Below are 27904 nucleotides of genomic sequence, written 5' to 3'. Positions count from 1 at the left end.
GGCTTTTCTTGGGGACTGAAGAGGTCACACAGGGGTTAGCGCATGCCTGGCATGTGGCCATTTCTTTTTTTTTTAGCATGAAAGCATGTGCTCTAATTGCTATATTATAACCCTAGCCCCTCACATTTGGTTTTTAAGTCATTAAAACTGCAATTTCCACAGTCAAGAATTACAGTATAGTTTGTGATCTTCTTTAAATCTGTTTCTTTTTTTAATTAATTTATTCTTTTATTCAATCACCATGTGGAAAGTTACAAAGCTTTCAGGTTTAAGTCTCAGTTATACAATGCTCGAACACCCATCCCTTCACCAGTGCACATATTCCACCACCAAGAATCACAGTATACCTCCCACTTCCCCCAACTACCCAGCCCCCCACTCCGCCTGTGTAACTGATAATTTCACTGTAATTTCACTTTACTTTGATTACATTCAATATTTCGACAAAAAACTCACTGTTATTGATTTGGAGTTTCTCCCCCATAAAGTTGGACCTGCTGAAAAGGAAGCATTTGATAATTTGTTTTCCATTGCTGAGAATGAAGAGATATGAGGTCAAGTGGCCGCACTAGCGGCCACACAGTTTTGGATTTCAGTATTTTAGTATTTTAGTAACTAAGTCCAGAGAAATATTTGACAGAAATTGCTTGTACCTCTCAGCTACTTTATATTCCACATATGAGTGCAATTTTTCTATGTCTGTCTCTTTCTTTCTGACTCATTTCACTCAGCATGATGCTTTCCATATTGATCCACTTATATGTAAATTTCATAATTCATGTTTTCTGACAGCTACATAGTATTCCATTGTGTAGATGTATCAGAGTTTCTTTAACCAGACATCTGTTTTGGGGCATTCTGGTTTTTTCCAGATTGTGGCTATTGTAAAGAGTGCTGCAACGAACATAGAAATGCAGATGTCATCTCTACTATACCTTTTTGGCTCTCCGAGATGTATTGCCAGGAGTGGTATTGCTGGGTCAAATGGGAGCTCAATTTCTAACTTTTTGAGAATTGTCCATATTGTTTTCCAAAAGGGCTGATCCAGTCGGCATTCCCACCAGCAGTGAAGGAGTCCCTTTCTCCCCACATCCACGCCAACACCAGTTGCTTTTGTTTTTGTGGATGTGGGCCAGTCTCTGTGGTGTGAGATGATATCTCATTGTTTTTTTGATCTGCATCTTCCTGATGATTAGTGATGTTGAACATTTTCTCATGTGCCTCTCAGCCATTCAGATTTCTTCTTTCGGAAAATTTCCGTTCATTTCATCACCCCATATTTTGATCGGGTTGGAAGTTTGCTTCTTGTGGAGTTCAACCAATGCATTGTATATCCTTGATATCAACCCTTTATCAGATGGGTACTGTGTAAATATCCTTTCCCATTCTGTAGATTGTCTTTCTATTTTGGTCACTGTTTCTTTTTTTTTTTTAAAGAAATATTTTATTGAACCACCGTGAAAACAAGAAAAAAATACAAAGCTTTCAGGTTCAAGTCACAGTCAAATACTGATTAAACCACCATCCCTTCACCAGTGCACCCGTTCCACCACCAAGAACCCCAATACACCCCCCTCCCACCCCACCCCCTATTTAAGTAGCTAATGATATTCCCATTATTCTCTATATATATTGAGTACATTTCATATTTCCATACAGAACTCACTATTATTCATTGGAAAATTTCCCCAACAATCAGGCCTGCCGAATAGGCATCATCTAATAATTTCTCTTCATTGGTAAGAGTGAAGACTTTGAGTCCGCGCGGTTTTGGGTTTCTAATATTTTAGCTCAGTTCACAGTCAAAATGGATGGCTGCAAGCATCCGCTCTGGTGCCAAAATGGGTTAGGAGACCTCAGGATCACAGTCAATAGGCGCGGAGGCTCTGCTTCTCGTGCCGCGGCTCTCGGTTCATCTCTGGGCGGAAGGCGCGCCGGGAACACCCCCCCTCCCAGGACCACCTACAGGCTACGTCACTAAAGAAAGTCCTACCTCCTGGTGGAGGGGTATTAGAGGGTGGCTCTCACCGCGTGGCTGCTGCCGCTGCCGCCATTTTCGCTCATGTCACTGTTTCTTTTGAGGTGCAGAAGCTTCTTAGTTTGAGATAGTCCCATTTATTTATCTCTGTTTTCACTTGCTTAGCCAGTGGTGTGTCAGCTTTGAAGATACCATTGGCTTAAATGTCCTGGAGGGTTTTGCTGACCTTGTCTTCAATGTACCTTAGGGAAACTGGTCTGATATTGAGGTCTATAATCCATTTTGATCTGACTTTTGTACAAGGTGATAAGTGGAAGTCTAAGCCCATTTTTCTTGCATGTAGCTGTAAAGTTTTGCCAGCACAAATTGTTAAACATGCTTTCCTTGCTCCACTTCCATGTGGCCATTTCTGGTAAGATTCCTGGCATCAGAAGTCATCCTCTGAGCATCCTGACTACAGAACACTCCAAGCCCCTAATGTACCCGCAGCATCCTAGGACCCTTTCATTGAACCCTGGCTCATTTGAGAACTGCTACTTCAACCTGGGCCCTTCTGAGGACCCATTAGAGGCCCTTGCCCTCAGAACCCTTCTAGGGAAGCATGTGGGCACACCCCACTATGAGCTAAGGTCAAGGTGCTGGACCAAGATGTTTCTATGTCCCCAGTGACTTCTGGTGCTCATCTGCTGTTTCCACGGTAACCCGCCTCACCATGAATTGTCCCTGTGGCCTCCTCACCCTGAAGCAGGAACCAGGTAAGCCTGACCCCTGCTTCTCACTGGCCCCTGTGACAAAGGGCCTTTCCTGACATCAGCTGCGCCCCATCTCTCCCCAGTACCACTGAAGAGCATCGCCGTGAGCGTGTCCATCTTGGAGTTTGTGGCCGACGTGGCCGCCACGCTGAACTATGAGAATGAGGAGACAGTTCCGGTGGAGGCCTTCTTCGTGTTCCCCATGGATGAGAACTCCGCTGTCTACTCCTTTGAGGCCCTGGTGGATGGAAGGACAATCGTGGCGGAGCTGCGCGACAAGGAGAAGGTGCTGGGAATCAGTGCACCTGACCCCTCTCTTGCTCCCTCGAGGAACATTCTAGTGGGACTCAACCAAATACCGCTGCCTGGGACATGCTGGGGGCACGAGCTCCTCCCGCAGTGCTCCTTCTAACTGATGCGAGGTGTTCAGCGCGGCTGGGGGTGGGGGGAGGTGTGCTTGCCTGTGATGCTCCCTGTCCTCCCCTGACCCACAGGCCCATAGCGACTATGAAGACGCCCTGAGCCAGGGTCACCAGGCCTTCCTCCTGGAAGAGGATGCACTCTCGGGGGATATTTTCTGCTGCAGCGTGGGCAACCTGCCCCCGGGCTCACGCGCAGCCCTCACGCTCAAGTACGTGCGGGAGCTGGCCTTGGAGGCCGACGGGGCCCTGCGCTACGTGCTCCCGGCTGTCCTGAACCCGCGCTACCAGCTGTCAGGTGAGGGGCCTGCTCCAGGCGGTGGGGGTGCCAAGGCCATGGGGAGGGATGATGGTACCACGGCCACTGTTGGCAGGCTCGCCGGACAACAGCCTTCTCAGCATGCAGTTCCCCAAAGCCCCCGAGGGGTCTCCACCCTACACGCTCAGCCTGGCTGCCTCCATCCGCTCCCAGCACACGATTGACAGGATCCAGTCTAACTGCTCTTTAAGTGCCACCAAGTACCTTAGGGATGACAGGACTTCTGCTGAGGTAGGTCGGGGTGGGCTCGCTTGTGGCCAGCGCTGGGTCTTGGCCAGTCCTGGGTCCTGACCCGGACCCTCAGACTTTTCTAGAAGTTTCCTATTTTTTTGTTTTTTGGGTCACACCCAGTGATGCTCAGGGGTTACTGACTCTGCCCTCAGGAATCACTCCTGGTGGTGCTTGGGGGACCCCATGGGATGTTGGGGATTGAACTCAGGTTGCCCGAGTGCCACCTCCCTGGAAATTTCTTCTGACCCCTTATTAATGTGGGGAAGAAACTCATTGCCCTCAGCACCCACCATTGCCCTAAGTGATCAGAGAGGGTCCTATGTGACCTTTGGTCCTCTCCCACCTCAGGTTTCCCTGACTGATGGTCACAAGTTTGACCGAGATGTGGAACTACTGGTCTACTACCAGGAGGTGCATACCCCCAGTGTGACCGTGGAGATGGGAGATCCCAACGCCAAACCTGGTATTTCCTTCCTTCCTGTGGGGAACTCTCTGCCCTGTAACCAGCCATACGTCTTTTGTTTACCCAGCATATTGTATAAGTGATAAAGCTATTTACAAACATGTGACAAAGATCAATTTTGACAAACAAAAAGGAATGTGTGACATTGTCACAGAATTATCCGAGGTTCTCTCCTTTGCCCTGTGGGGCATTGTCATGCTAGTGATCTGCTTGATGCAAACATAACTTCTTTATATGTGTCAAAATGATGACTTGGTTGCGTTTTCTTTGGAGAATCTTACATATAAAACGAAATCTAAGAAAAATATGCACTGAGGATTTTCTCTGCCATTTTAATATCAAAGATTTTTTTTTCTTTTTAGGTCACACCCGGCAATGCACAGGGATCATTCCTGGCTCTGCACTCAGGAATTACCCCTAGCAGTGCTCAGGGGACCATATGGAATGCGGGGATTCGAACCTGGGTCGGCCGCGTGCAAGGCAAACGCCCTACCCGCTGTGCTATCACTCCAGCCCCTTAATATCAAAGATTAATGAGTGACCAAACTCTGACAGCAGTCATATTGACTCATAATGTTTTATCAGTGATGAACCAATATGACTGACTTATAATTTAGTAATGATACTGCCACTAAATTAAGGTACATTGACAGACTAAATAAAATGGGGGAGGAGATCTTTCAAAGAATGTTAAGAGAAAAAGTTGGACAAATCTTTTGAATTAATTTTATTAAAAACATTGTTATTTACAAAATTGTTTATCGTACAGTTGCTTCGTGCTCCTACCCCACCATTGTGACCTTCCCTCCACCAATATCCCTGGTTTCCTTCCCAGTTCCAACTTGCCCCTATAACACATTATAGATTTACTTTATATTTCTTATCTCAACAAAAGTTGAAGAATTGACAGATTAAATGATTACAACAATAAATCAGTAAGGGCCATTTAGTGATTATAATGTGATTTTGATCTATATACATAAGTTAAAACCATGTAATACAATATACAGAAATGTCAATTTTCACTTACATATAGACATTTTCAACTCTGGAATTAAAAGTATATTACATTAAATTTTATTTTATACTTGGATCTCACTATGGCAATAATCATGTCTCACCTGTCATTAATAACACTTTTAAAGCAATTCTGTTCATATAGTTTTGAGTTAACAAGGAACAGGTAAGGCCTAAATATGTAAAATTTTTCCCTTACACTGTGTAAACAGTGGTTTACTAAATTGTTCGTGATGATTTCTTAAAGTCATTCAGTGTAAATTGAACAAATTTAAGTTCAAGTACATTCAACTATATCAACTGTAAGTTCCAACTTTATTTTCTTGTGTAATGTGTTTTTCTCATTTGCCCGGCTGCTAGGAAAGTAACATGTACTTATGATGCTTTAGTTCTGCAGGTGCCCATTGTCCTGTCCTTGCATCTTTTCTGTGTGTCTATTCCTCTTTTCTGCCTCCTATTTCTATCACTCTTCTCAAACTACCTGCCCACAGGTAGAATATATGCTCAGGCAGTGTTTTCAGATGTGTTTCCTTAGCTCTCTTTGGGACAAATGACAATTGACTCTGGGTGGCCTTCAGGGGTCTTGAGTTCCTTTGTGTCTTATGGTGCCCCTCTGCTTTCCTGTAGATTCTCTGATGGGAGCTCCATCTGCAATGGTGAGTTTCTACCCAGATATCCCAGAGACTCAGACCTCAAAAGCCTGTGGAGAATTTGTCTTCCTCATGGACCGTTCAAGGAGCATGGGTTGCCGTATGAATAAGGATTCACCTCAGACACGCATTGAGGCAGCCAAGGTAAAGCAATTTCTTTCTTCTTCACATGCTCAAGGAAGAATAAATCTCAGGGGCCAGATTGGGATCTGTGGCCTCCCCTCGGGCTACAGCTTATACAACCACTCCGAAGCTTTGTATCACAGTCTGGTCACCAGAGGTGGTGAAGGCTGGCCCTCAGGAATGGCATTTTGAGCAGCAGACATTTCTGAAAAGACCTCGCTCTACCTGTCGCCCTCATGTTCTCTTCCTTTAGGAAACATTGATCTTGCTGCTGAAGAGTTTACCCTTGGGGTGTTATTTCAATATCCACGGATTTGGATTTTCCTATGAGGCATTCTTTCAGTAAGTTTCTAGAAATACCACAAGGTGTCTGAAAAAGAGATTTTGAAGGGGCCTGGAGAGATAGTACAGTGGGGAAGGCGCTTGCCTTGTACGTGGCCGAGCCAGCCAGGAGTAAGTGAAGAGAGCAGGGTAGAAGTGGCCCATAAAACACACACATAGAGAGGTGGGGGGAGATAGGAAGGTAAGGAGAGAGAGAGAGAGAGAGAGAGATGGAGGGAGGGGAGAGAGAGAGAGAGAGAGAGAGAGAGAGAGAGAGAGAGAGAGAGAGAGAGAGAGAGAGAGAGAGAGAAAGGAGAGGATTGATTGAGGATAGGACTTGGCTACTGTCCAAGTCAGGGGCTACTCCAGACCTGCCTGGGATTTCAGGAACAGGTGTTCAGGGGCAGGCATCTGAAGTCAGGGACCGACTGAACTGACAGGTGTTTTCCTCAGGAACAGTGTAGAGTACACACAAGAGACCATGAAAGAAGCCCTGAAGAGAGTAAAGCTTTTGAAAGCTGACCTGGGGGGCACGGAGATCCTGAGCCCACTCGAGATTATTTACCAAGCCCCTTCTGTCCCAGGCCACCCTCTCCAGGTAAAGGGGTGGAGAAGGAAACAGTTGTTACCCCACATCCCTGAACTTCCTTAAAACCAGAGGACTGATGAGCCTTTGTCTTTTTTTTTTCTCCCCTACAGCTTTTTGTCTTCACAGATGGAGAAGTTGCTGACACATCCAGGGTCATTGAGGAAGTCAGAAAAAACAGCTCAAAGCACAGGTAAGAAGAGAAGGTGGCTTCTCCGTAAGACCAGCCACAACCACACAACCCAGTCACCACCCCATGTTCCTGTGAATCCAGGAGGGAACCAATAAATAATACAAGTTAAAAACAGAAAAAAAAAAAAAAAAAAAAACAAGAAACCCTAAACATGCTGATAAAGTAAAACTTACTGTAAAGTCACAGCAGTTAGAAGTCTCTGCTGCATGAATGGTAAGGCCGCCCACAGCTCCTAGCAGGTGTGTGGGCCCACAAGGGTTTCTTCCGTCTACACTCCTGCCTTTCGGGGCTTCAATGAAGGCATTAAAAATCACAGCAAAAAACATTCTGAGAGAGAGTGTATGCTCGTTCAACGGTTCCGTTAGTCCTAGTGTCTGGAAAGTCAATCACCTTTAGGTATTTATTTATTTATTTATTTATTCATTTATTTTGGCTTTTGGGGTCACAGCACTGATGCTCAGGGGTTACTCCTGGCTCTGCATTCAGGAATCACTCTTGGAGGTGCTCAGGGGACCATATGGGATGTGGGGGACTGAACCTCGGTCGGCTGTGTCCAAGGCAAACACCCTACCTGCTCTACTATTGCTCTGGTCCCTCCTTTAGGTATTCTCAAACATGCTGTGGTTCTATCACCTCCCCCTAGGACCCACCTCTGACCACTGAGCTTTGCCTACTGCAGGTGTTTCTCATTCGGCATTGGTGAAGGCGCCTCCACCAGCCTCATAAAAGGCATCGCCCGGGCATCTGGTGGCGCTGCAGAGTTCATCACGGGCAAAGACAGAATGCAGTCCAAGGTAGGGGCTGTGTGTGTTCTCCACCAGGGTTCCCTCTGAGGCCCCATAAACTCTGTGGGAACACTCCTCTCCCTACACAGGGTCCACATGTGTCTAGGGCCTAGGGAAATGGCAGCGACACTCAGCACTGGGCTGTCCAGACAAGAGGTTTGGAGCTTTCTTTGAATAACTCCTTTTATGGCCCATTTGCATGAGAAGAAATCCTTTAAATTGAGAGCATCTGGGCACAGCTTGGCTTTGGGGTAAAACTCACTCAAGGGAAGACCTAGGGAGACTGGAGGAGGCATCTCCTGTCTGACTTCCCACCTCTGTATTATTTCCCAAGGTTCTAATCCAGAGGGTGGGGGCTGCAGTCAGAGATAAAGGCCGAGGAACCAGTCTAATCTGCGCTGGGGCATCCTTTCCTCCTGCTCTCAGACCTGTGGCTTCAGCTTCTGTGCCTGTAAAGCCATAGTGATGAGGACGGTGTCTCACTTGCTGCAGGGTTCCAGTGCAGAAAAAAGGTGCAGGGATAAACCAGCTTTATTTTCTCTGCTGCTTCTCTTTTTCCCACCAGGTTCTGAGGTCCCTGAAATGTGCTCTGCAGCCTGCTGTCGAGGGGGTCTCTCTGAGCTGGGATCTGCCCTCCGGACTGTCTGCTCAGCTGCTTTCCCCACCAGAGACGTCCGTCTTTCAGGGCCAGCAGTTAATCATCTATGCCCAGTTGTTGGGGACCATGCCGGTGAGTTTCCAGGCCAGAGGGGCGGGGGTGTCTCACTTTTCAGGAAGTGGTAACCCTTGCTTCCCGGCTCACCCACTCAGGCCTGGTCCTTGATTTCTCCTCACAAGCGTTTGTGCATGGGGCTGGGCAGCTGCTCTGATTCTAACGCCATTCCCTCTCTTCTCTCTTGTAGCCAGCGGAGGTGACGGGCAAGGTTTGCTTCAAGTACACATTCCAAGGCAAGAGTGTGGAGAATAAGGTGACGTTTCCTCTACAAAGCCAGCTGGACCCCAAGTGAGAACACCCCTTTCCTCCCCTCTCTCGTCTGTCCCCCCATCTCTGTCCTTGATTCTATAGCCATGTTTTCTTCTCAGCTTCACTGTCCACCGCCTGGCTGCCAAGGCCTTCATTCAGGCCAAGGACATGGGCCGCTGGAGAACAGACGAGGCAGACGTGAAAACCATCATCCAAGCCAGCCTGGAGTGTGGAGTCATGAGCTCCCACACTGCTTTCATTGCCATCGACAAGGCCCTCAACCAGCCAGTTCAGGGGCCTCTGGCTCAAAGGAACATCCCAACACCAATGCTCTTTAGTTACCCCATCACAAATTTATCCTTATTTCAAGTCGGTAAGTTTGATCCTATGCAGACTCAGATGGACTTGGGATCCAGGATGGCATATCATTTCATGGGAGAGTTTGTGAAAGGTCTTCTATGGCATTGCCCCTTCTCTGCCTTACAGCTAGGATTTCTGGCTGGTACAACAGCCTCATACAAAAGTATAAAAGTGTAGTAGAAAGCTCTATAGAGTTGAAAGCAAGCACACAACAAATAATAAAACACTGAGTTGTCCTGTAGTATAATTTTTTTTGGGGGTCACATCCGGCAATGCTTAGGAGTTAATCCTGGCTTTGCACTCAGGAATTACTCCTGGTGGTGCTCGGTTACCATAAGGGATGCTTGGAATCAAACCCGGGTTGGCTGCATGCAAGGCAAATGCCCTATCTGCTGTGCTATCACTCCAGCCCCTGTAGTATAAATTTGAAGCTGATTAATAGTGAACATTCTGGTGGTAGAGGGAAGAGAATGTGTGCTGACCGCCAGGATGGCACCAGTACAGGTCCCTGGGGACTCATATCAAGTGAGAAATTCCCTGGACTGGATCCTGAGGTTGGGTGATGTTAGTTCTAGCAAGGAGAGGCTAGATGGGGCACATAATGGTACCAATTTGAGTTTAAAAGTGTGTCTGTGTGTTTGTGTGGTTGCAGGAAGCAGAGAAATAGTACAGTGGGTAGGGCACTTGCTTTGCATGTGGCTAACCCAGGCATACCTTCCCCCCTCAATATTGGAGCTTAAAGGATCCTATATTGAAGTATTTTTGAGTATTTTTAATTTAACATGCTTATAGAATATGCATATGAACTGTAGACATACGTGTTTGGTATTGGAAGAGCAGTCAGAAGGAAAATAAACATTTGATCCTATTTACATCAAGGTCATGACTAGTCATCTGGAGGAATGAAACTATTCAGAGGGGAAGTATAAAGTGAGATAAAAAGGAGGAAAAATATATTGTAGCTAGGAAGGGGTCTCCAAGGACCATGGGGCCAGAAATATAGTGGGAAAAGTATAGGCTATATATTTTATACATAGATAGACATAAGGATGTTTTTATGTGTGGAGGAGCCTGATTTGCTCCCTGGCAATCCCTTAGACATTTTTTTGGAATAGAACTGTTGTGTCTCTGGAGATCCCTTAGACAATGCTAAGTGTGACACCACTCCTCCACCCCCTTTCCAAGAAAAAAGGATGAAGTAGAAAGAAAAGTGAGTGAATATTCACAGAAGACATCTGTGACAGAATAAAGGGGCAAAAGAATCAGAGTCTACAGAGAAGTCAAAGGGGGAATGGGTTCTTGGTTAATAATCATCACTGTATCACTGTAACACTGTCATCCTGTTAGTCATGGATTTACTGGAGCCAGTGCCTGTAACAGCTCCATTTGTCCCAGTTCTGATATTTTAGAAGCCTCTCCTTACTCATCTTTCTGAATGATTGCAGGCTCTTTCAGGGCCATGGGAATGAGACCCATTATTGATACTGCTGTTGGCATATCGAATATGCCATGGGTAGCTTGCCAGACTCTGCTGTAGAGTCAGCAGTAGGCTCTGAAAATGGTCAGATCGTTAATAATCATAATAATGATTTTTTAAAAGGCCCTACCAAATCTAATCGAGCCATTTGGCTCAGATCAAGAAGAAATCTCTAGACCCACCATCAATGGAAAAGGAGCAGGCACGCTTGCTCACCTGGAGATGAGGCTGCCGTTGTGTGTCTTGGCTCTGTAGACTGTTAATAGGAATGTCCACACAGAGGGCTCAGACTGCTGGTGACCAGATGGAGGCTGATGAGGAAGAAAGGGTGAGGTCCAGGCCCGGGTCTGCTTATGAGACTTAGGACAGTCTCCCCAGCTCCCAGCCCCCATCCAACAAAAAGCTTGAAATGAATTCTTAGATGGAAGGGTAAGTTTTTGCGATTCTCATAGTCTGAGTGACTGAGTCAGATATGAAAATGACAGCAGGGACTCTGAGGCAGAGCTAGATGAGCATCTGTGGGCACAGACCTTCATGAGGTCCCATGATTCCAGCCCCTCTCTGGCACAGTTCGGGGTGAGAATGGAGTCGAAAGTTGGCCCACGTAACTCATATTTGGGCTTTGGCCTGGTGGATGAGAGGGAAAGGAATCTAGCAATGTGAAACTGAAGATTCTGATGGAGAGGGGAAAAGTCAAGAGCAAAGAAGAAAGACCATGTGCTCCAAGGTAGCACATCTCTGAATTAGACAACTGAAGAACCAGACTTTGTGTTCACAAGGGGATTCGGATTGGCACAGGTGATCTGCCTGAGCTTCAATTTCTCTTTTTATGCCATACCTCATGATGAGAGAGGTCTCACCTTCATGGCCACACACAGCAATGTGCAGGGGGGAACAGTTGTTGGCGACAGAAGATTTAGTTTGAAATTAAGAGAAACTGCTGGAAGAAGTTTCCCATCATGAGTCACAGATTCCAGAGAGCACTGTGAGATGAGCTCCACTGTGCTCAGGGTGGGAGAAAGGGCATGGAGGCTGCCATGGATTGGGGACTGTGCATTTTGGATGGGCGGGTTCTAACCCATCGAATACCAATGGACCATCCAGGGGAGCAGCTTTCCAGGGACTTTTCTCACCAATGTCTGCCCTTCACAGAGTACCCCCACCAAAGCTTTCTGGTAATGTCTGTAAAGGGTTTCTTAAAGCATTTTATGCTCTGAGGAGGATCAAATCTAGCCGTTCATACATAATCGAGGAGAAAGACCCTCCAATATTTACACTTGGTTGTCTGTCTTCTCCAGGATGTGTAGTGTTTGAAGAACAAGATGCACAAGGTGAGTCTCACATGCGCTCCCAGTCCTCTCAGCCCAGTCAGGCCCTGGACACTTAAGCCACCACTCTGCACCCTCTGAATGGGCTCACCGATGTGGTGAATGCTTTCATGCCACTGTTTGGACAGGGCCAGTTTAGTTCCTGTACATCCCTCTCAGAACCAGTCTTTGTGGTCTCCAACTCACAAAGTGGCGATTCCTACGAATGATGACATTTTGAGTAACAGCTGAGATTTAAATTAAGGCAGTTGAGGGCCGGGTGTTGGCTTGGCCTCAGGCTGAGCCGTGTTCGAGCCCAACACCCTGTATAGTCCCTTGAGCCCCAGCAGTCGTGGCCCCAAAACAAATAGATAAATGTTTACTTCAGAGCAGTCTCTTTACCCATGAAAACAGAAATGTTTTTATCCTCTCGACTTCTCTTGCCTACTGATTTCTACTCCACCATCCCATTTGAGATGGAAGTTTCTGTGAAAATATAAGCAATTTTCTTTGTGGCACAGACTACGTGGAGGGCTTCCTTTGAATCTACTTTCCTTGGAAAGTTTTTTGGGTTTTTCATTTGTTTTGGGGCCACACCCTGCTCTGCTCAGGGGTTATTCCTGGCTCTGCACATAGGGTTTACTCCGGGCAGTGCTCAGAGGCCCATGTGATGCTGGACACTGAACTCAGACTGGCCATCTGCAAGGGTGGCTCCCTCCCTGCTGTCTCTCCAGCCCCTCATTGGATGTCCTGAAAATCGAGACTCTATTTCTCTAGAAAGTTAAGGTACCAGAATCCCTGACTGCACTGGGTGGGATTCCCCCCAAAGCATTGTCCTGTAGGTTCCCTGAAAACCATGTACCACAGGAGGCTTCTAGAGTCCCAGTGAGGTACTCTCTGTGGAAGGGCTGAAATGAGGCCCTAGTTGACAGGCTGGCCTGGGCGTGTTCCGCCAGAAATGGTCATTGTTGCCACAATGTTGTGTTAGCTTTCGTTTGGTGCCCGATGGAGAGAGCACAGCTTACAGTGTTGGCGCCAACATGCAGTACCCACTTGAGCCCTATCTGGTGCCAGCCAGGTCGAAGGCCAGGACTCCTCCTTCTCACCCTGCTCTCTTCCTCCCCACAGAGCCTGAGACTGATCAGCTCCTGGAGTTGATTATGCTCCAGAAGGCCAATGGCTCCTGGGAGCTAGATGACCAACTGGCCGCTATCCTCGGAGTGAGTCTGCCAGACATGCAGACAGCACTGACTGTCAAGGTAAGATTCTGAAGAGGGGGAGGTGGAGTGATTGTGATTTTGAGATACTGGAGTCAGAAATGAGAACCGGGGTGAGTCACAACCTACTTGTGGAAGGAGAGCATTCGAGACTAGGGTCTAAATTTCTGCAAAGTATGGGATGGAGCGATAGCACAGCTGGTTTAGCACTTGTCTTGCACATGCCGATTCAATCCCTGGCATCCCCTATAGTCTCCAAGCACCGCCAAGAGTGATTTCTGACTGCAAAACCAGGATTAATAAATTTCTGCAAAGTAGAGGCTAATGGGGATTTCTGGGGAAATTAGAGCAAAAAGAACAAGCTACAAGGGGTAAGGTAGAAGCCAATGATTTAAGGGTGATGGTCCAGAAGAAGGGGGTAGAATACTTTTACTCCCCCCTCCCCCCAATCACTCCAGATAGAATTAATTTTACGGAACAGTTACCTGGTACTAAGCACTGAACGTACAAAGAGCAGAGAGTTGCTGCCCTGAGATTGAGGCTCAGGCCTGGCATTGTGGCGCCCCTGTGGTAAAGTGACTAGAAAATCCCATGTGGCAGTTTGGAGGGAGTCACCAAGGACCAAGAGTTCCAGCAAAGTCTGTTTGCCATGCAGGACGTGGAGCCTTCCTGCTGGGCCACAATCCTGGCATTGACCTGGCTGAACACGAACGGTCAGGGCCGGAAGTGTGAGTGGGAGCTTCTGGAAAGGAAGGCGGTGGCCTGGATTCACAGCCACTCAGGTAGGAGCACTGTCCTGAGACTCCTGCTGCTTGGTGAGAAGAGGGGGTGGGAGGTGTTGGATATCCCTAAGTGCTTTAGGTTTTATCCGTGAATTGCCCCTTTCTTTCTCCCAGAGAAGCTTACCATGTCCTTGCTAACATCCTTAATTTAGTCAAAGTCTATCTTCAACTTCCCCTTTGTGTTGGATATTAACCCTAAGTGCTCTAGGCTTTATCAGTGAATTGTCCCCTTTCTTCCTCCTAGAGAAATTTAACATACCCTTGCTAGCATCCTTAATTTAGTTAAAGTTTATTTGTAACATTTCCCTTGTATTTTATATCTCACTGGCACATTTCCCCATGTCAATCTTGATTGCTTGTAAAACAAAACTTTCTGGTAATTCTGAACTTGTATTGATACGCTTTGTATTTGAAGTGCTATATATTTGTACTTGCCTTCAGTTTCCCCTATAGCCTTTGTATACATTACCATAGAGCAATGTTCTTTGATTAAACACAGAAAGACCATTAGTGCTATGCTCCTAATATTTGGGAGTTGATTGACTCTGAAATATATCTGCTCCTGGGCATAATTACTTGGTCATAACTACTTAATTCAGGCTTCAGTTTCTGTACTTCCTAACAGCCCGAAGGGGTGGTCCCGCTGTGAGACTGGGATGGTCCTGGGGTGAGTGGCAAGACTACCTGGCAGCGAAATGGGACATTCTAGAAGGCATAAATGCATGGTTTTCATGCAAACTATTACAACTTTAGAGACAGGACAACCCCCCCCCACACACACACTCCTCCCTGGGAAGGACTAGCTGAACTGGCTTGAGGACTTAGTCTGGGATTTACGGTAAAAGCCTTGCTTGCTCTCAGAGCCCAGGCAACCAAGTGTTAAAAGCCTTGTTTGCTCTCAGCCCAGAGGATTAATATTGGGATCTTTGTCTCTTACTGTGTTTACCCAAACAACTGAAAGTATTGATAACTTATACAATTAGAGGGAAATATAAAAGCAATGTAGCTGTCTCTGGGAGACAGGTCTACTTGAGTTGATCTCCCTAAAAGAATTTCCTCTGCCAAATGCTTATCTATGTAAATGACCAACCACACCTGTGCTTACCTCAACCCCCCTTCAGATGTTCTATAAGTATGCCAGTAACTCTACATTAAATGGGCCATTCTCACCATCAGATGGTGGTCCCCAGCCTCCCCATCTCCCCATCTCTTTGTGTCTCTGTTGGGGAGCCCTGGGGAGGTGGGGAGGTGGAAAGGCATCTCAGGGCCACTGAAAGAACACACATGTCCAGCAGCAGCAGAGCCCCCGAGGATAATTTTTTGTGTTTACACAGGGGGGCACATCTGTTCTCCCCATCTCAGTGTCAGCTGTGCCATGGAAGGGTTGTGTCTGCAGAGTGGCCCGCTATGGAACCACAGCTGAGCATTGTGGGGACTAGAGAAGCCAGGGATGACAAGGGAGGTTTAATGGAGATGGAGAGTAGAGCGGTTGTTCCCATTATTATTTAAGAAGAATCTCAACTTTTTTTTTTTTTAATTTTGGGCCCCTCTTGTTGGTTTTCAGGGGTCATTCCTGGCGGGCCTTAGTGGACCATAGGGTGTGAGGGATTGATCCTGGGTTGGCCACATACGAAGAGAGTGCCCTACCCACTGTACTATCCTTCTGGCCCCCAGAGGCTCAAATCTTGTTTTCTTAACACAGGCTCTGTCTTGCAAACACTTGTGGAAGCTGCCGCTGCTTTCCTGAAGTCATCGGTGGATGTGGCTGTCTTTGCCCTCTGAGCACACTGGGCAAGACCCCGTCCACTTCAGCGTGTCTTCATGCCTGACATCTACCTAGCCTGTCTCTTGTCATCAAAGTGCTGCCCCATACTGCCTCGCTCCTGGTTCCCTCCAGAGAAAATCCTCCTGTCCCCAGCAGGAACCCTCTGCCAAATGTTAGTGGGTGGAAGTTCTGGAACAGATACAAGGAAGTCCAATTAGATAGCTATTTGCAACAAAATTGTGCAAGTGCTGGGAAGAGTAATTAGCAAAGAAAAAGCCATCAAAGGAATCCAAATTGCAAAGGAAATAGAGAACTACTGCTATTTACCAGGGAATGACAGTAACCAACAGTATTCTAGAAAACCCTAAAGACACCACAAAATATCACTTCAAGTGTCAAGGTAAAAAAAGTTACATTTCTATAGGCAAACAATGTGATAGAAGAAAGAAAATAATCATCCTTTTTCATCACACTAAAACATGAAATACCTGGCAATAAAACCTAACAAAAAGGGTGAAAGACCTGTACATTGAAAACTGTATGATGCCACTAAAAGAAAATGATGACCTATAGAAATAGAAAATTGCTTTTCTGCAGCCGCGCGAGATCGACCCCGGAGGCAACTGAACCACTTTGGACACGAGCAGCGCCCCCAAAATGCCTCCAAACTGTGTGCTCGGAGCTACTGACCCAGGCACCGCCAGCGAGTGATGCAATTACCAAAAGAATTTTCCCTGGACTTCATATAGAAATCCAAAACAATAGCAGCCGCGCGACCTAATATCTCTTGATTGTCAGCAACGTGTAAATGTTCCTTTTTAGCAGGGCTTACCGTGGGGGGAAACTCCAAACAATAGTACTGAGTTTTTTGTTGAAGGGTAAAAGATTGTAGCGATAGAATTTTAGGCAGAATTTTCCCTGGACTTTATATAGAAACCCAAAAACGCGCGGTCGCAGCAGCGGCCACTCGACCTAATGTCATCTAATCATTAGCAATATGAAATGGTTCCTTTGTAACGGGTTGGACTTTGGGGGGACCATAGTAGGGTTAAATTTTGTAGTGACATGTAATTTCTGGCTGTACTTTCCCTGGACTTTATACAGGAATTCAAAGCCGCGAGGCCGCTGCCATGGCCGCGCGACCTAATGTCATTTATTTCATCACCAATATGAAATGGTTCCTTTTTAACGGGTCGGACTTTGGTGGGAAATCCTAACAAGAATAGTAAGTCTTTTGCTGAAATATTGAAGGCAATCAAAGTGGTAGCCATCTCTATAGACTGAAGTAAGCCATATCCCCACATGTTGGATATCATTGGTTTGTCCTTTCCCCCTTGCCACTAGGAGCTTAGGTTTATCAGTCACACCCATCAAAGTGCTCCCGAGTCACTCCCATTCTTTTGTTTATCTGTAACCAATTCTACCAGTTTATCTGCTCTTCCCTTAATCAAACTCTGTTAATTGGTAAGGTCAGAACTTCCTAGGACACTGAATATTATAACATTGCCTTTCTCTCCTCTTTATGCCTTTTGAATAATTTACTTTAAAGCTATGTCTTTTTTGTATAGACACAAGAAGACAATATTATGTTTTTATAACTTAAGACTTAATTGGCCTCGATATTCCCTCCTGGGCATCTGCTTTCTCCACTTAAGCCTCAGTTGCCCTCAGTTCCTAGCACCCCAAAGGAGGGTCCCCGACGTGGGACGGGAAGGATCCAGGGCAAGCGGTGAGTTATGTGCTACCCTGGCATCGAGATGGGCCTGGCCAAAGTGCCTAATTCTTAATTATAAGTTAAGAGCTTGATCATAGACAAATGCTGTCATGATCCAATAGTAATTATGAGACTGGGACCCTGCCAGGGATAGGAAAGACTGATCTGGCCTGAGCACTGTAGTCTGAGATTGAGATGGCCCCAGGAGAGCAATTCTATAAGCTTTAATGCATCTCTTATTGTGTCCATACAAAATAATTAATATTATGAATTCTTATATGTTTGCTGGCTGAGGAGAAGAGAAACACATTCATGGGACTCTGCCCTTGGGTGGATCCTCCTGCTGAAAGAGAATTAAGTCCTAGGAGAAGCATCCCCTGAGGGAAAGGAACCTTACCCTATTGCTGACCACACCTATGTGTATGCCCCAACCCCCTCATGGTGTGGAGATTTAACTAGGCTGTAAGAGTGGGTTGGGGGCCAGAGCCAGACCCACGGAGCCAGATCCACGGCGCCAGATCCACCGGGGCCAGATCCATGGGAGCCAGATCCACGGGGGCCAGATCCACGGGGCCAGATCCACAGATCGAGAGAGAGACCGAGAGCCGGGAGAGAGGCAGAGAGAGAGAGAATGAAGTAGGATGGGGGAGAAAGAAGCAGAAGGAGAATCAGAGGAGAATGGAGATGGACATGAAATAAACCGATCGAGCAACCAGTTTGGCCTTCTTCCTTCCTTCGCCTGCCTCGCCACCTGCGCGCCCTTTCTTTTTCTTTTAATTTTTACACACCCACACCGGCTGAGAAGAAATATCCTTCTTTCTCGGGAAGAAACGTGGTGTGGCGTTAACCATAGTATGATGTACATTAAGCTGACATGGACCTGGTGGCGTGGGAATGGGATACAAGGGAATAAATTATTATGTACTTGGAACAGCGGGACGCTGGTGGAATCTCAAGCCGGGGCCGATACCAGCGTATTACTTTTGGTTCCAGAAACTGCTTGCAGACATTCTACCAGACTATCAACTAAGCCAGAGCCCCAGGCCAGCTGATGACGGGAAATAACCATCTTTTTCATTTTTTTTTCCCTTTGTCAGGCAGGGTGGTGATTACTAAACAGGCGTGAACTCGGTGGCGCGGGACGAGGGCTGAAAAAAATAGAAAAGTATGTAACAAACAGCGGGACTTAATATCTCTACATTCTCAGCAATGGAGAGCTATCAAATGCTTCCTTGACAGTAGGACTGTCTTTTCTTTTTTGGGGGGAAACCCTAGCAACAATAGTGAGTTATGTGTTGAAACATGGAATGTAACCAAGATAAAGCGTAAACAAAGTGAAACTTATCACTTACAAGGGCGGGGACTGGGGGGGCGGGAGGGGGCGGGAGGTATAATGGGGTGGTTGGTGATGGAATATGGGCACTGGTGAAGAGAAGGGTGTTTGAGTATTGTATAACTGACATAATCCTGAGAACTATGTAACCCTCCACATGGTGATTCAATAAAATTTTTAAAAAAAGAAATAGAAGATGATCTGTATTTGTGGGTCAGAAGAATAAGCATTAAATTTATTATCTGAAACCTTCCAGAATTGCATGTCCTTCTCTCCAGGAAGGGAACATAACATGACACATGCCGTAACCATGCCTCTGACCCCTGCATAAAGCTATTTCATTCGGGGTGCCCCAGAGTGGGGAGTGAGACCCTTCCCCATGCCAGGGACCCAGCTCCTGCTGCCAAAAACCTCCAGAACCCAACCGCCGCCATGCTCACGGCCACTATCCACAAGCTCAAGCCAACCCTCACTCACGAGTGAACCCTACCCATACCCCAAGATTACCACACCACATTGACAGAGTTAAAAGTAGGAGGCAGCTGCCACTGCCGAGATGTGACCCCGGGGGCCGCATGCATGTGCGGCCCCTCCGCAGCTGCACGAGCGTGAATCCAGACCCAGCTAAACCACTTTCAACATGGGCAGCTACTTGCAGAATGTCTCCAGCCTGAGAACTAAGCCACGACCCCATGCCCGCCCAGGAGGGGAAAGGTATTTCTCTCTCTTGCCTGTCCCTTCCTGGGGATGAAGTGCGTGGGGACCGCCATGTTGTGAGGACCACAGATGGGGTTTACAAGCTTGCAATGACCCAATATCCGGAAGAAATCTCCCTGGACTTAGTTGTTAAAGTAGATAAATCTAAAACCTCATTTCTCTTCACAACAGGTCTGACTCTAGTGGGGTACTCCTAACAACAATAGTGAGGTTTGTGTTGAAATGTTGTATGTAACCAAAGTAAATGGAAGGTAAAGTGAAGTTTATCAGTTACAAGGCGGGGTGGGGGGGTGCGGGGATGGGAGGGATGGGAGGTGTACTGTGGTTTTTTTTTCAGTGGTGGGATATGGGCATTGGTGAAGGGATGGTTGTTTCAGCATTGTATGACTAAGACTTAAGCCTGAAAGCATTGTAATTTTCCACATGGTGATTCAATAAAATAAAATTCTTATTTAAAAAAAAAGTAGGAGGCAACTAATCTTAGAGGGAAATTTTTTAATAGATAATATATATGTATATATATATATTTATATTTGTATACATATATATACAAGCACAACGGCTCAACCTTTAACAACATGTTAGTGATCTCTTATTAGAAAGGCTTAATGGCCCCCAGGTGAAATACAACAATCTTTACACTCTTTTCCCCAAGGAAACGTTTTTGTAGCATTTTCAGCGGTTTTTCATAACAAATAATACAAAAATATTTATTTCAGATCTGCTTTGGGGCAGGGGTTGGGGTACAAGATAAAAACATCCAAAATATGGTGGTGGGAAGGTGTCATGGTGGTGGGATTGGTGTTTGAATATTAAATGTAATCAAATACTGTGAACTACATAAAATTAAAAAATTTTAAAAAGTCACTGAGGATTTACTGAGCTGTTTAGTGATAGTTGAGACTTCTGTGTTATTGCTTTCACTCACTGAGTTAAGTGGACTTCTATGGTGGTGTGTGGTGGCCGATGACGAGTTTATCTGGCACCAGCCTGAAGTGACTTATGGGCATGACTGCTGAGATGCTGGAGACAGGGGGATATGGGTGGTGGATCCCCATTCCTGGTCCCGTTGAACCCAGACTTCTCAGTCACAAAGTCACGCAAACCAATCCTCAGTGACCTTAATAACACTATTGTGAGAGATATATTGTAACACTCTATATGAAGTAAATTATTTTGTGCCTGCTAAGGGGGCTGAGTCTCTTGCCCACGCGCTGGCAGTCTTCCCCCGGGACACTTAGACGGGGTGAGCTCCCGCTTCCCTCCCCAGGTCGAGCAGAGCTTCTGCGGCCAAAAATCTCCAGAGCCTAGCACAGCCATGCTCAAGGCCCCTCTCCACATGTTTGGATGAGCCTTACGCATGAAGCTACCAGCAGAGGAACCTACGTGTGAAGGACCTGGGGCTGAGACTTCCAAGCCTGCTCCGATCAGGACTGGGCCTCTTTCTCCCAGATTTCCTAGTTTCCAGTTGCTAGGCGTTCACACCCAGGGACTGCCCCCAGCATCATGTAATCCCTCCAGCGGCCAACATCAGGAGACTTAAAACCAAGCTCCCAGCCTGCCGCTGAGATGTGATCCCGGGGGCCGCACGTGTGTGCGGCCTCTCCACAGCTGCACGAGCGTGACTCCAGATGCCAACTAAACTACTTTTGGTATGGGCAGCTCCTCGCAGAATGTCTCCAGCCTGAGAACTAAGCCTCGGCCCCATGCCCGCCCAGGAGGGGAAAGGTATTTCTCTCGCCTCTTCCTTGCCGGGGGTGAAGGGCGTGGTGACCGCCATATTATGACGACCACAGATGGGGTTTACAAGCTTGCAATGATCCAATATCTGGAAGAAATCTCCCTGGACTTAGTTGCTAAAATACAAAAATCCAAAACCGCTCGACCTCATATCTCTTCACAACAGGTCTGACTCTAGTGGGGTACTCCTAACAACAATAGTGAGGTTTGTGTTGAAATATTAAATGTAACCAAAGTAATTAGAAAGTAAAGTGAAATTTATCAGTTATATGGTGGGGGGGGTGCTGGAGGGCGGGATGGGAGGTATACTGTTGTTGTTTATTTTTTTGGTGGTGGAATATGGGCACTGGTGAAGGGATGGTTGTTTCAGCATTGTATAACTGAGACTTAAGCCTGAAAGCATTGTAATTTTCCACATGGTGATTCAATAAAATAAAATTCTTTAAAAAAAACTGTCATTCCCCCCCAAAAAAAATGTCTGACTTGGTGAAAATTATGATGGTCACCACAAGAAAAGGGAGGAGTAGAAGCAAGAAAAGGGAGGAGTACAAGGAGAAATGGGAAGTTCATCTTGGTGGAATGACACTGGAACCTTAGTGACACATCCATCATTAAATGATATTTACCATCACAAATGATATACACATGTAAAGATGTAAAGTTAAATTTCTCAAATTCAACAATATTATAAATGCATGATAAATCAATAATAAAAATCAGAAATATGACTAATGTTATGATTTAAAAAGAACTCAACTGAAGACACTTAGAAGGCCTAAAGAAAATAAAATCTCTCTGTTAAAAAAAATATCCTTTATGTACTTTTAATGGATGGGAGGGAACATGGGGACACTGGTGCTGGGAAATGTACACTGGTGGAGGGATGGGTGTCAAAACACTGTATGACTGAAATCCAATCATGAACAGCTTTGTAACGGTCTATCTCACAGTGATTCAATAAAAAAAAGTTAAATTAATAAATAAAATAGAACTCAAAAAGAAAATAAAGACTATGAATTTAAAAAAATGAAACAAAACCTTTTGCCAGGGATCAGACCCCAGTGAACAGGCCTAAAGCAACTATGCCTGTGAGGATTAAGAAAAGAGATAGATCACACAAGTGAGTCTAATCATTCTACATCTATCTCATTTCACTTACCATGGTAAACATAATGTGAGACCAATACTCAAGGACAAGGGCCCAGGAGGATTGGTCCATGGTTGGAAGTCTGCCTCAAATGCTGGAGGAGAAGGAAGTTGGGATGGAGAAGAGAGCACTATGATAAAGAGAGTTGGAAATAATCACTCTGGATAGGAACTGTGTGCCTAAAACATGTACCAGAACAGGTAATCTCTCAGTACCTGTATTGTAAACCATAATGCACCAGAGGGGGCTTGGGGGGGAGAGACAGACAGACAGACAGACAGACAGAGAGACAGACACAGACAAAGACAAAGACATACAGACAGACAGACAGACAGACAGATACAGAGAGACAGAGAGAGAAGGAAACTGCCTGCCATAGAGACAGGCTGAAGGGAGGGTGGGGGAGGGAAAACACGGACATTGGTGGTGGGAAGTATACACTTGTGGAGAGACAGGTGTTGGAATAATGTGTGACTGAAACCTGACCATGAACAGCTTTGTAACTGTGTGTCTCAGAGTGACTCTAAATAAATAAATCAATAAATAAAGTAAGCACCAGTTCTCAGTTACAAAAAAGAAAGGAAAAAAAGAGATAAAATAAGAGAAAGACTTGTGGTGTAAGGAGGCTCACTGTCTCCTGGACAGTAAGTGCAGCGCTTACTGCCTAGACATCACGCAAAGGAGAGCAACAACATTCTTTTTTGATGCCTGACTATCTTAGACTTTGTCACACTTAAGGGCCTTAATTTCTGGTAATTATAAATCACATCTTTGTAAAAGGCCTACATGACCAGGAAGGACTTTGTAAAAGATTTTCATAAAAGGAAGTTCTTCCAAGGGAGGGAAACAAATAGAACAGATCCAGGACCCCTGTCTGGGCCAGCGTTCACCTCCGGCTCTTGCTTCTGGACTGAGAGCTCCCACAAACTGCCCTTACTGTCTCCTTTAGCTAGATAGTTCCCAACAAGGAAGCCATTTTTATTTAATTTTTTTATTTTGGACCACATCTGGCTGAGCTCAGGGCTTACTCATGGCTCTTCACTAATGAATTACTCCTGGTGGGTTTGGGGTTCTAGCACTTCCCATGTGCTGAGGATTGAGCCCAGTTTGACCCTGTGCAAGGCAAGCACCTTACCTGCTGGACTATCTCTCCAGTCCAGGAAGCTGTTTTAAAAAATAGATTCTTAACTATCAGACATGAATTTTTCAATTTGCCTTCTAAGTCTTGGGAAGTTCTTTTAATTCTGAATCAGTGATAGAAAAGTTCTGTTCAGAACATGAGCAATACTAAGATTCATCCTTTAGTAAAGAGCTAAGAAGGATAGAGTTTCATCTGATATTTATTACACATCCTGCACTACTGAGATCTGAGATCTTCACTGGGAGTGACTTGCTTGGAAGAACTTGAGGTCTGTTACACATTTGAGTGCAGAATGGAACAATTACCCCATCTTGCCATCTTCTCCTCTCTTCGTACATAAAATTCTCAGAGGAATATGTCAACAGGAAATGATTCCACAGTGACTGAGTTCATCCTCGTGGGACTGGCGGTACGTCCTGAGCTCCAACTCCCACTCTTCCTCCTCTTCCTCAGAATCTTGTGGTCACCGTGGTGGGGAACCTGGGCATGATCACACACGTAGATCTCAGCACCCACCTCCACACCCCTATGTACTATTTCCTCTGCAGCTTGTCTCTCATTGACCTGTCAATCCACTATCATTTACCCCCAAAATGCTGGTGAATTTTGTGGCTGAGAAGAACACCACCTCCTACCCGGAATGCATGACTCAGCTCTACTATTTCCTTGTTTTTGGTATTGCAGAGTGTCACATGTCAGCTGCCAAGGCATATGACCACTATGTTGCCATATGTAATCCCTTGCTTTACAACATCACCATGTCCTATCAGGTCTGCTCTTGGCTGGTTATCGGGGTGTACAGCATGGGTGTCATTGGAGCTACAGCTCATACAGGCTGTATGCTAAGGCTACACTTTTGCAAAGTTGATAGAATCAACCATTACTTCAGTGACCTTTGCCCACTACTGGAACTCTCCTGCACCAGCACTTATATCAATGAGGTGATGGTTTTGTGCTTCGGTGCTTACAATATTTTTGCTCCGGTGCTTACAATATTTTTGCTCCTACCCTGGCCATTCTTGGCTCCTACATCTTCATCATTGCCAGAATCCTCCGGCATTCACTCCACAGAAGGCCCAAAGCCTTCAGCACCTTCAGCTCCCACATCTCAGCCGTGTCTGTCTTCTTTGGCTCTGCCACCTTCATGTACCTGCAGCTGTCATCTGTGAGCTGCAGGTACATGAAGGTGGCATGTACCACCATCATGGACCAAGGGAAAGTGTCCTCTGTGTTTTATACCATAGTCATGCCCATGCTGAACCCCCTGATCTACAGTGTCAAGAATCAAGATGTCAAAGTTGCCCTGAATAAGATTCTTAAAAAGAGGTGTACCCAGTGAAAAAAAATTATTTATAATTTTCTGAGAAATTTTGGTAAAGATACTGAATGATCACAATGAACGAGATTGTTACTACTTCTGGTTACTTGGAGAAAAGAGCAAAAGCAAGATGAGTATCACAGTGTAGACACAGTGAGAGCAGCCGGGTTCTGAGATACCAGAGTCCATCTGCCTTTAGCAGCCCTATCCCGTTCATTTTCTAAGTATTCCTTTAATCCTCCAAAGCTTTCATCAGACTCCGCATACCTAGTATGCATGTTGTTTATTGCATTAGACTTGTTGTCTTGATTCATGAAATAAATCCTTCTGGTCAGTATCTTTTTTTTTTTTTAGTTTGATTCCTCCGCCCCTCTCGAAGAGACCAGCAAGCTATTGAGAGTATGGAGCCCACATGACAGACTTAGCAAGCTACCTGTGCGTATTGGATATGCAAAAAACAGTAACAATAAGTCTCTCGATGAGAGACGTTACTGGTGCCCGCTCGAACAAATCGATGAGCAACGGGATGATAGTGACCATGATTTGGGTCACATCAGTGTTGCACAGGGGTTACTCCTGTTTATGCACTCAGGAATTAGTCCTGGCAGTGCTCGGGGAACCATATGGGATGTTGGGAATTGAACCCAGGTGAGCTGCATGCAAGCAAACGCCCTACCCACTATGTTATCACTCCAGCCCAGGTCAGTATCTTTTTATATTCCCAAATCTTATATGCCTGACCTTGTTCAATGATAGTGAGCAATAACAATATTTATAAAAGTACAGTCTCTAATATTAATCATTTTTAGCTGTTACAAATCTACACAATTTATTAAATCATTAATACCAAGTGCACAGATTAATTTAGAGAATGTTGGGACATATGAAGAATAATAAGGTAGCACTTTGCACTGTAGCACTGTAGTCCCATTGTTCATCAATTTGCTCTGTGGGCACCAGTAATGTCTCCATTGTGAGACTTGTTGTTACTGTTTTTGGCATATCGAATACGCCATGGGGAGCTTGCCAGGCTCTGCCTTGCGGGTGGGATACACTCTCAGTAGCTTGCCGGGCTCTCTGAGAGGAACGGAGGAATCAAACCTGGGTCAGCCACCTGCAAGGCAAATGCCCTACCCCCTGTGCTATTGCTCCAGTCCCAATAATAAGGTATTATTATCATTTTATATTACTATATCACAAGTGGTTACACTGGTGGAGAAGAGCCTGGTCTAATAAACAGCCCAGGATGCATTATGTGCATCTGAATATATATGTGTTTTTGTTGTGGGTACTACACTTAGCAGTGCGTGGGTGAACTGATGGTGCTGATGTTCTCACATGTGACATTTCAAGAACAGGGGATACAGTACAGGGATTTAAGGTACTTGCCCTACATACCATCAACCATGATTTGATCCAGGTACTACATATGGTTACCTGAGCCCTGCCAGGAGCAACCCCTGAGCAGAGTCAGGAGTACCCCCTGTGCACTGCCAGTTTGGGCCCCAAAAATCAAAAACCCAAATAAAACCACAATATAGGACACCTCAGTGGCAGCCTTTATCTCGCTCCATCAAAGCAGAACTTAAGGTGAGGGAGGGGAGGCCATTCTTCTCCGTGAAAGTGACAGGAAATGTCCTTCTTGACTTTCTAGATAATATTGGGTTAATCTTCCATGGAAACATTACTGTAGTGGATGGATCTGTCTCCAGTGCTCATAGGTATGCACATTTTCAGGTGACTTACATGCACATGTGCTTTATACCAATATCCACTTTATTATCTCAATGTTTTTCCAGGTTTATATGTAACTTTCCTTTCTAGCATTGAAAAAACATCTACTACATTTTGTATTGTATTTATGGCCGGGAGACAAAATAACTATTTGAGAATATTTGGTAATGAAAGCACTCCTTTGTCAACAGTAACTATTAAAAAGGATAAAAAAAAAAACATCTCTATGGGAGTCAGAGTGATGGGACAGTGGGTAGGGTGCTTGCATCACACTGGCTGACCTAGGTTTGATCCCCAGCATCCCCTATAGCCCCCTAAGCACCACCAGGAGTGATCCCTGGCACAGAGCCAGGAGAAAGCTCTGAGCACTGCCAATGTGCCCAAAGGCCAAAAATCATACAAATTCAAAACAAAAAGAAAACATCTGCACCATCTGTCATCATTGAGAATTGGAAAAGACTTGCTATAAAAATATTATAATAAGTCTTAGATATATTTCAAAATAGAGCTGGAACTCTATGATCTGTCCCCTTAGATCAATCTGTTTTGTTCCTGAACTACAATGATGTAAGGTTGTATAAGTCAATAATGAAATGCCTAAACTTTTCTCTCTCTCTTTCTTTGGTTCCTAAGAACATCTTTTATTCTTTTCAAATTAAGAATATTGCCTTTAATCTGTAGGGTTGTTTTAGGGTTAGGGTTTCAGAACATCATCATCATCATCATCATCATCATCATCATCATCATCACCTGTTGATCTTCAAATTTCTCGAGCATTCTCAGAAATGTCTCCATTCGACCTAGTCCTGAGATTTTTAAAATTTTTTATTTTTAAATTTTATTGAATCACCGTGAGATAATTACAAGCTTTCATGTTTGGGTTTCAATCTCACAGTGATCAAACACCCATCCCTTCAACAGTGCACATTCCCCACCACAAATGTCACCAGTATACCCCCCACTTTTCCCACCCTCTCCCTGCCTCCATGGCAGACAATATTCCCCATACTCTCTCTACTGTTGGGCATTATGGCTTTGAACACAGACACTGAGAGGTCATCATGTTTGGTCCATTATCTGCTTTTCTCATGCATCTCCCATCCCAACTGGTTCCTCCAGCCATCATTTTCTTAGTGATCCCTTCTCTATTGCATCTTCCTTTTGCCCTCCGCTCATGAAGTAGTCTTCCAGCTATGGGGCAATCCTCCTGGTCCTTGTATCTACTGTCTTTCGGTGTCAGTCTCATATGATGTTATTCTATACTCCACAAATGAGTGCAGTCCTTGTATGTCTGTCCCTCTCTTTCTGACTCATTTCACTTAGCATGATACGCTCCATGTCTATCTATTTA

The 27904-nt window shown here is 45.4% G+C and overlaps 1 protein-coding gene and 1 pseudogene across 1 annotated transcript; both read left to right on the top strand.

Annotated features, from left to right (window-relative positions):
- The first annotated feature begins 2653 nt into the window (after window positions 1-2653).
- On the top strand, window positions 2654-16301 carry LOC101558413 (von Willebrand factor A domain-containing protein 5A-like). The gene is made up of 17 exons (XM_055132187.1): window positions 2654-2733; window positions 2814-3016; window positions 3225-3447; window positions 3524-3699; window positions 4048-4162; window positions 5807-5973; window positions 6206-6294; window positions 6727-6871; window positions 6973-7052; window positions 7732-7846; window positions 8403-8567; window positions 8740-8840; window positions 8921-9174; window positions 11937-11969; window positions 13074-13204; window positions 13818-13944; window positions 15647-16301. The coding sequence occupies exons 1-17, from the start codon at window positions 2691-2693 to the stop codon at window positions 15724-15726; spliced, it is 2247 nt and encodes a 748-aa protein (XP_054988162.1). The 5' UTR covers window positions 2654-2690; the 3' UTR covers window positions 15727-16301.
- A 7555-nt stretch (window positions 16302-23856) lies between these two features.
- LOC101558681 (olfactory receptor 8G1-like) lies at window positions 23857-24840 on the top strand (annotated as a pseudogene).
- Window positions 24841-27904: the final 3064 nt, after the last annotated feature.

Source organism: Sorex araneus, chromosome 3 (genome assembly GCF_027595985.1).
Source record: "Sorex araneus isolate mSorAra2 chromosome 3, mSorAra2.pri, whole genome shotgun sequence".
NCBI lineage: Eukaryota > Metazoa > Chordata > Mammalia > Eulipotyphla > Soricidae > Sorex > Sorex araneus.
The sequence above is the reverse complement of the archived record's forward strand: the minus strand, read 5'-3'. Positions and strand labels throughout refer to the sequence as shown.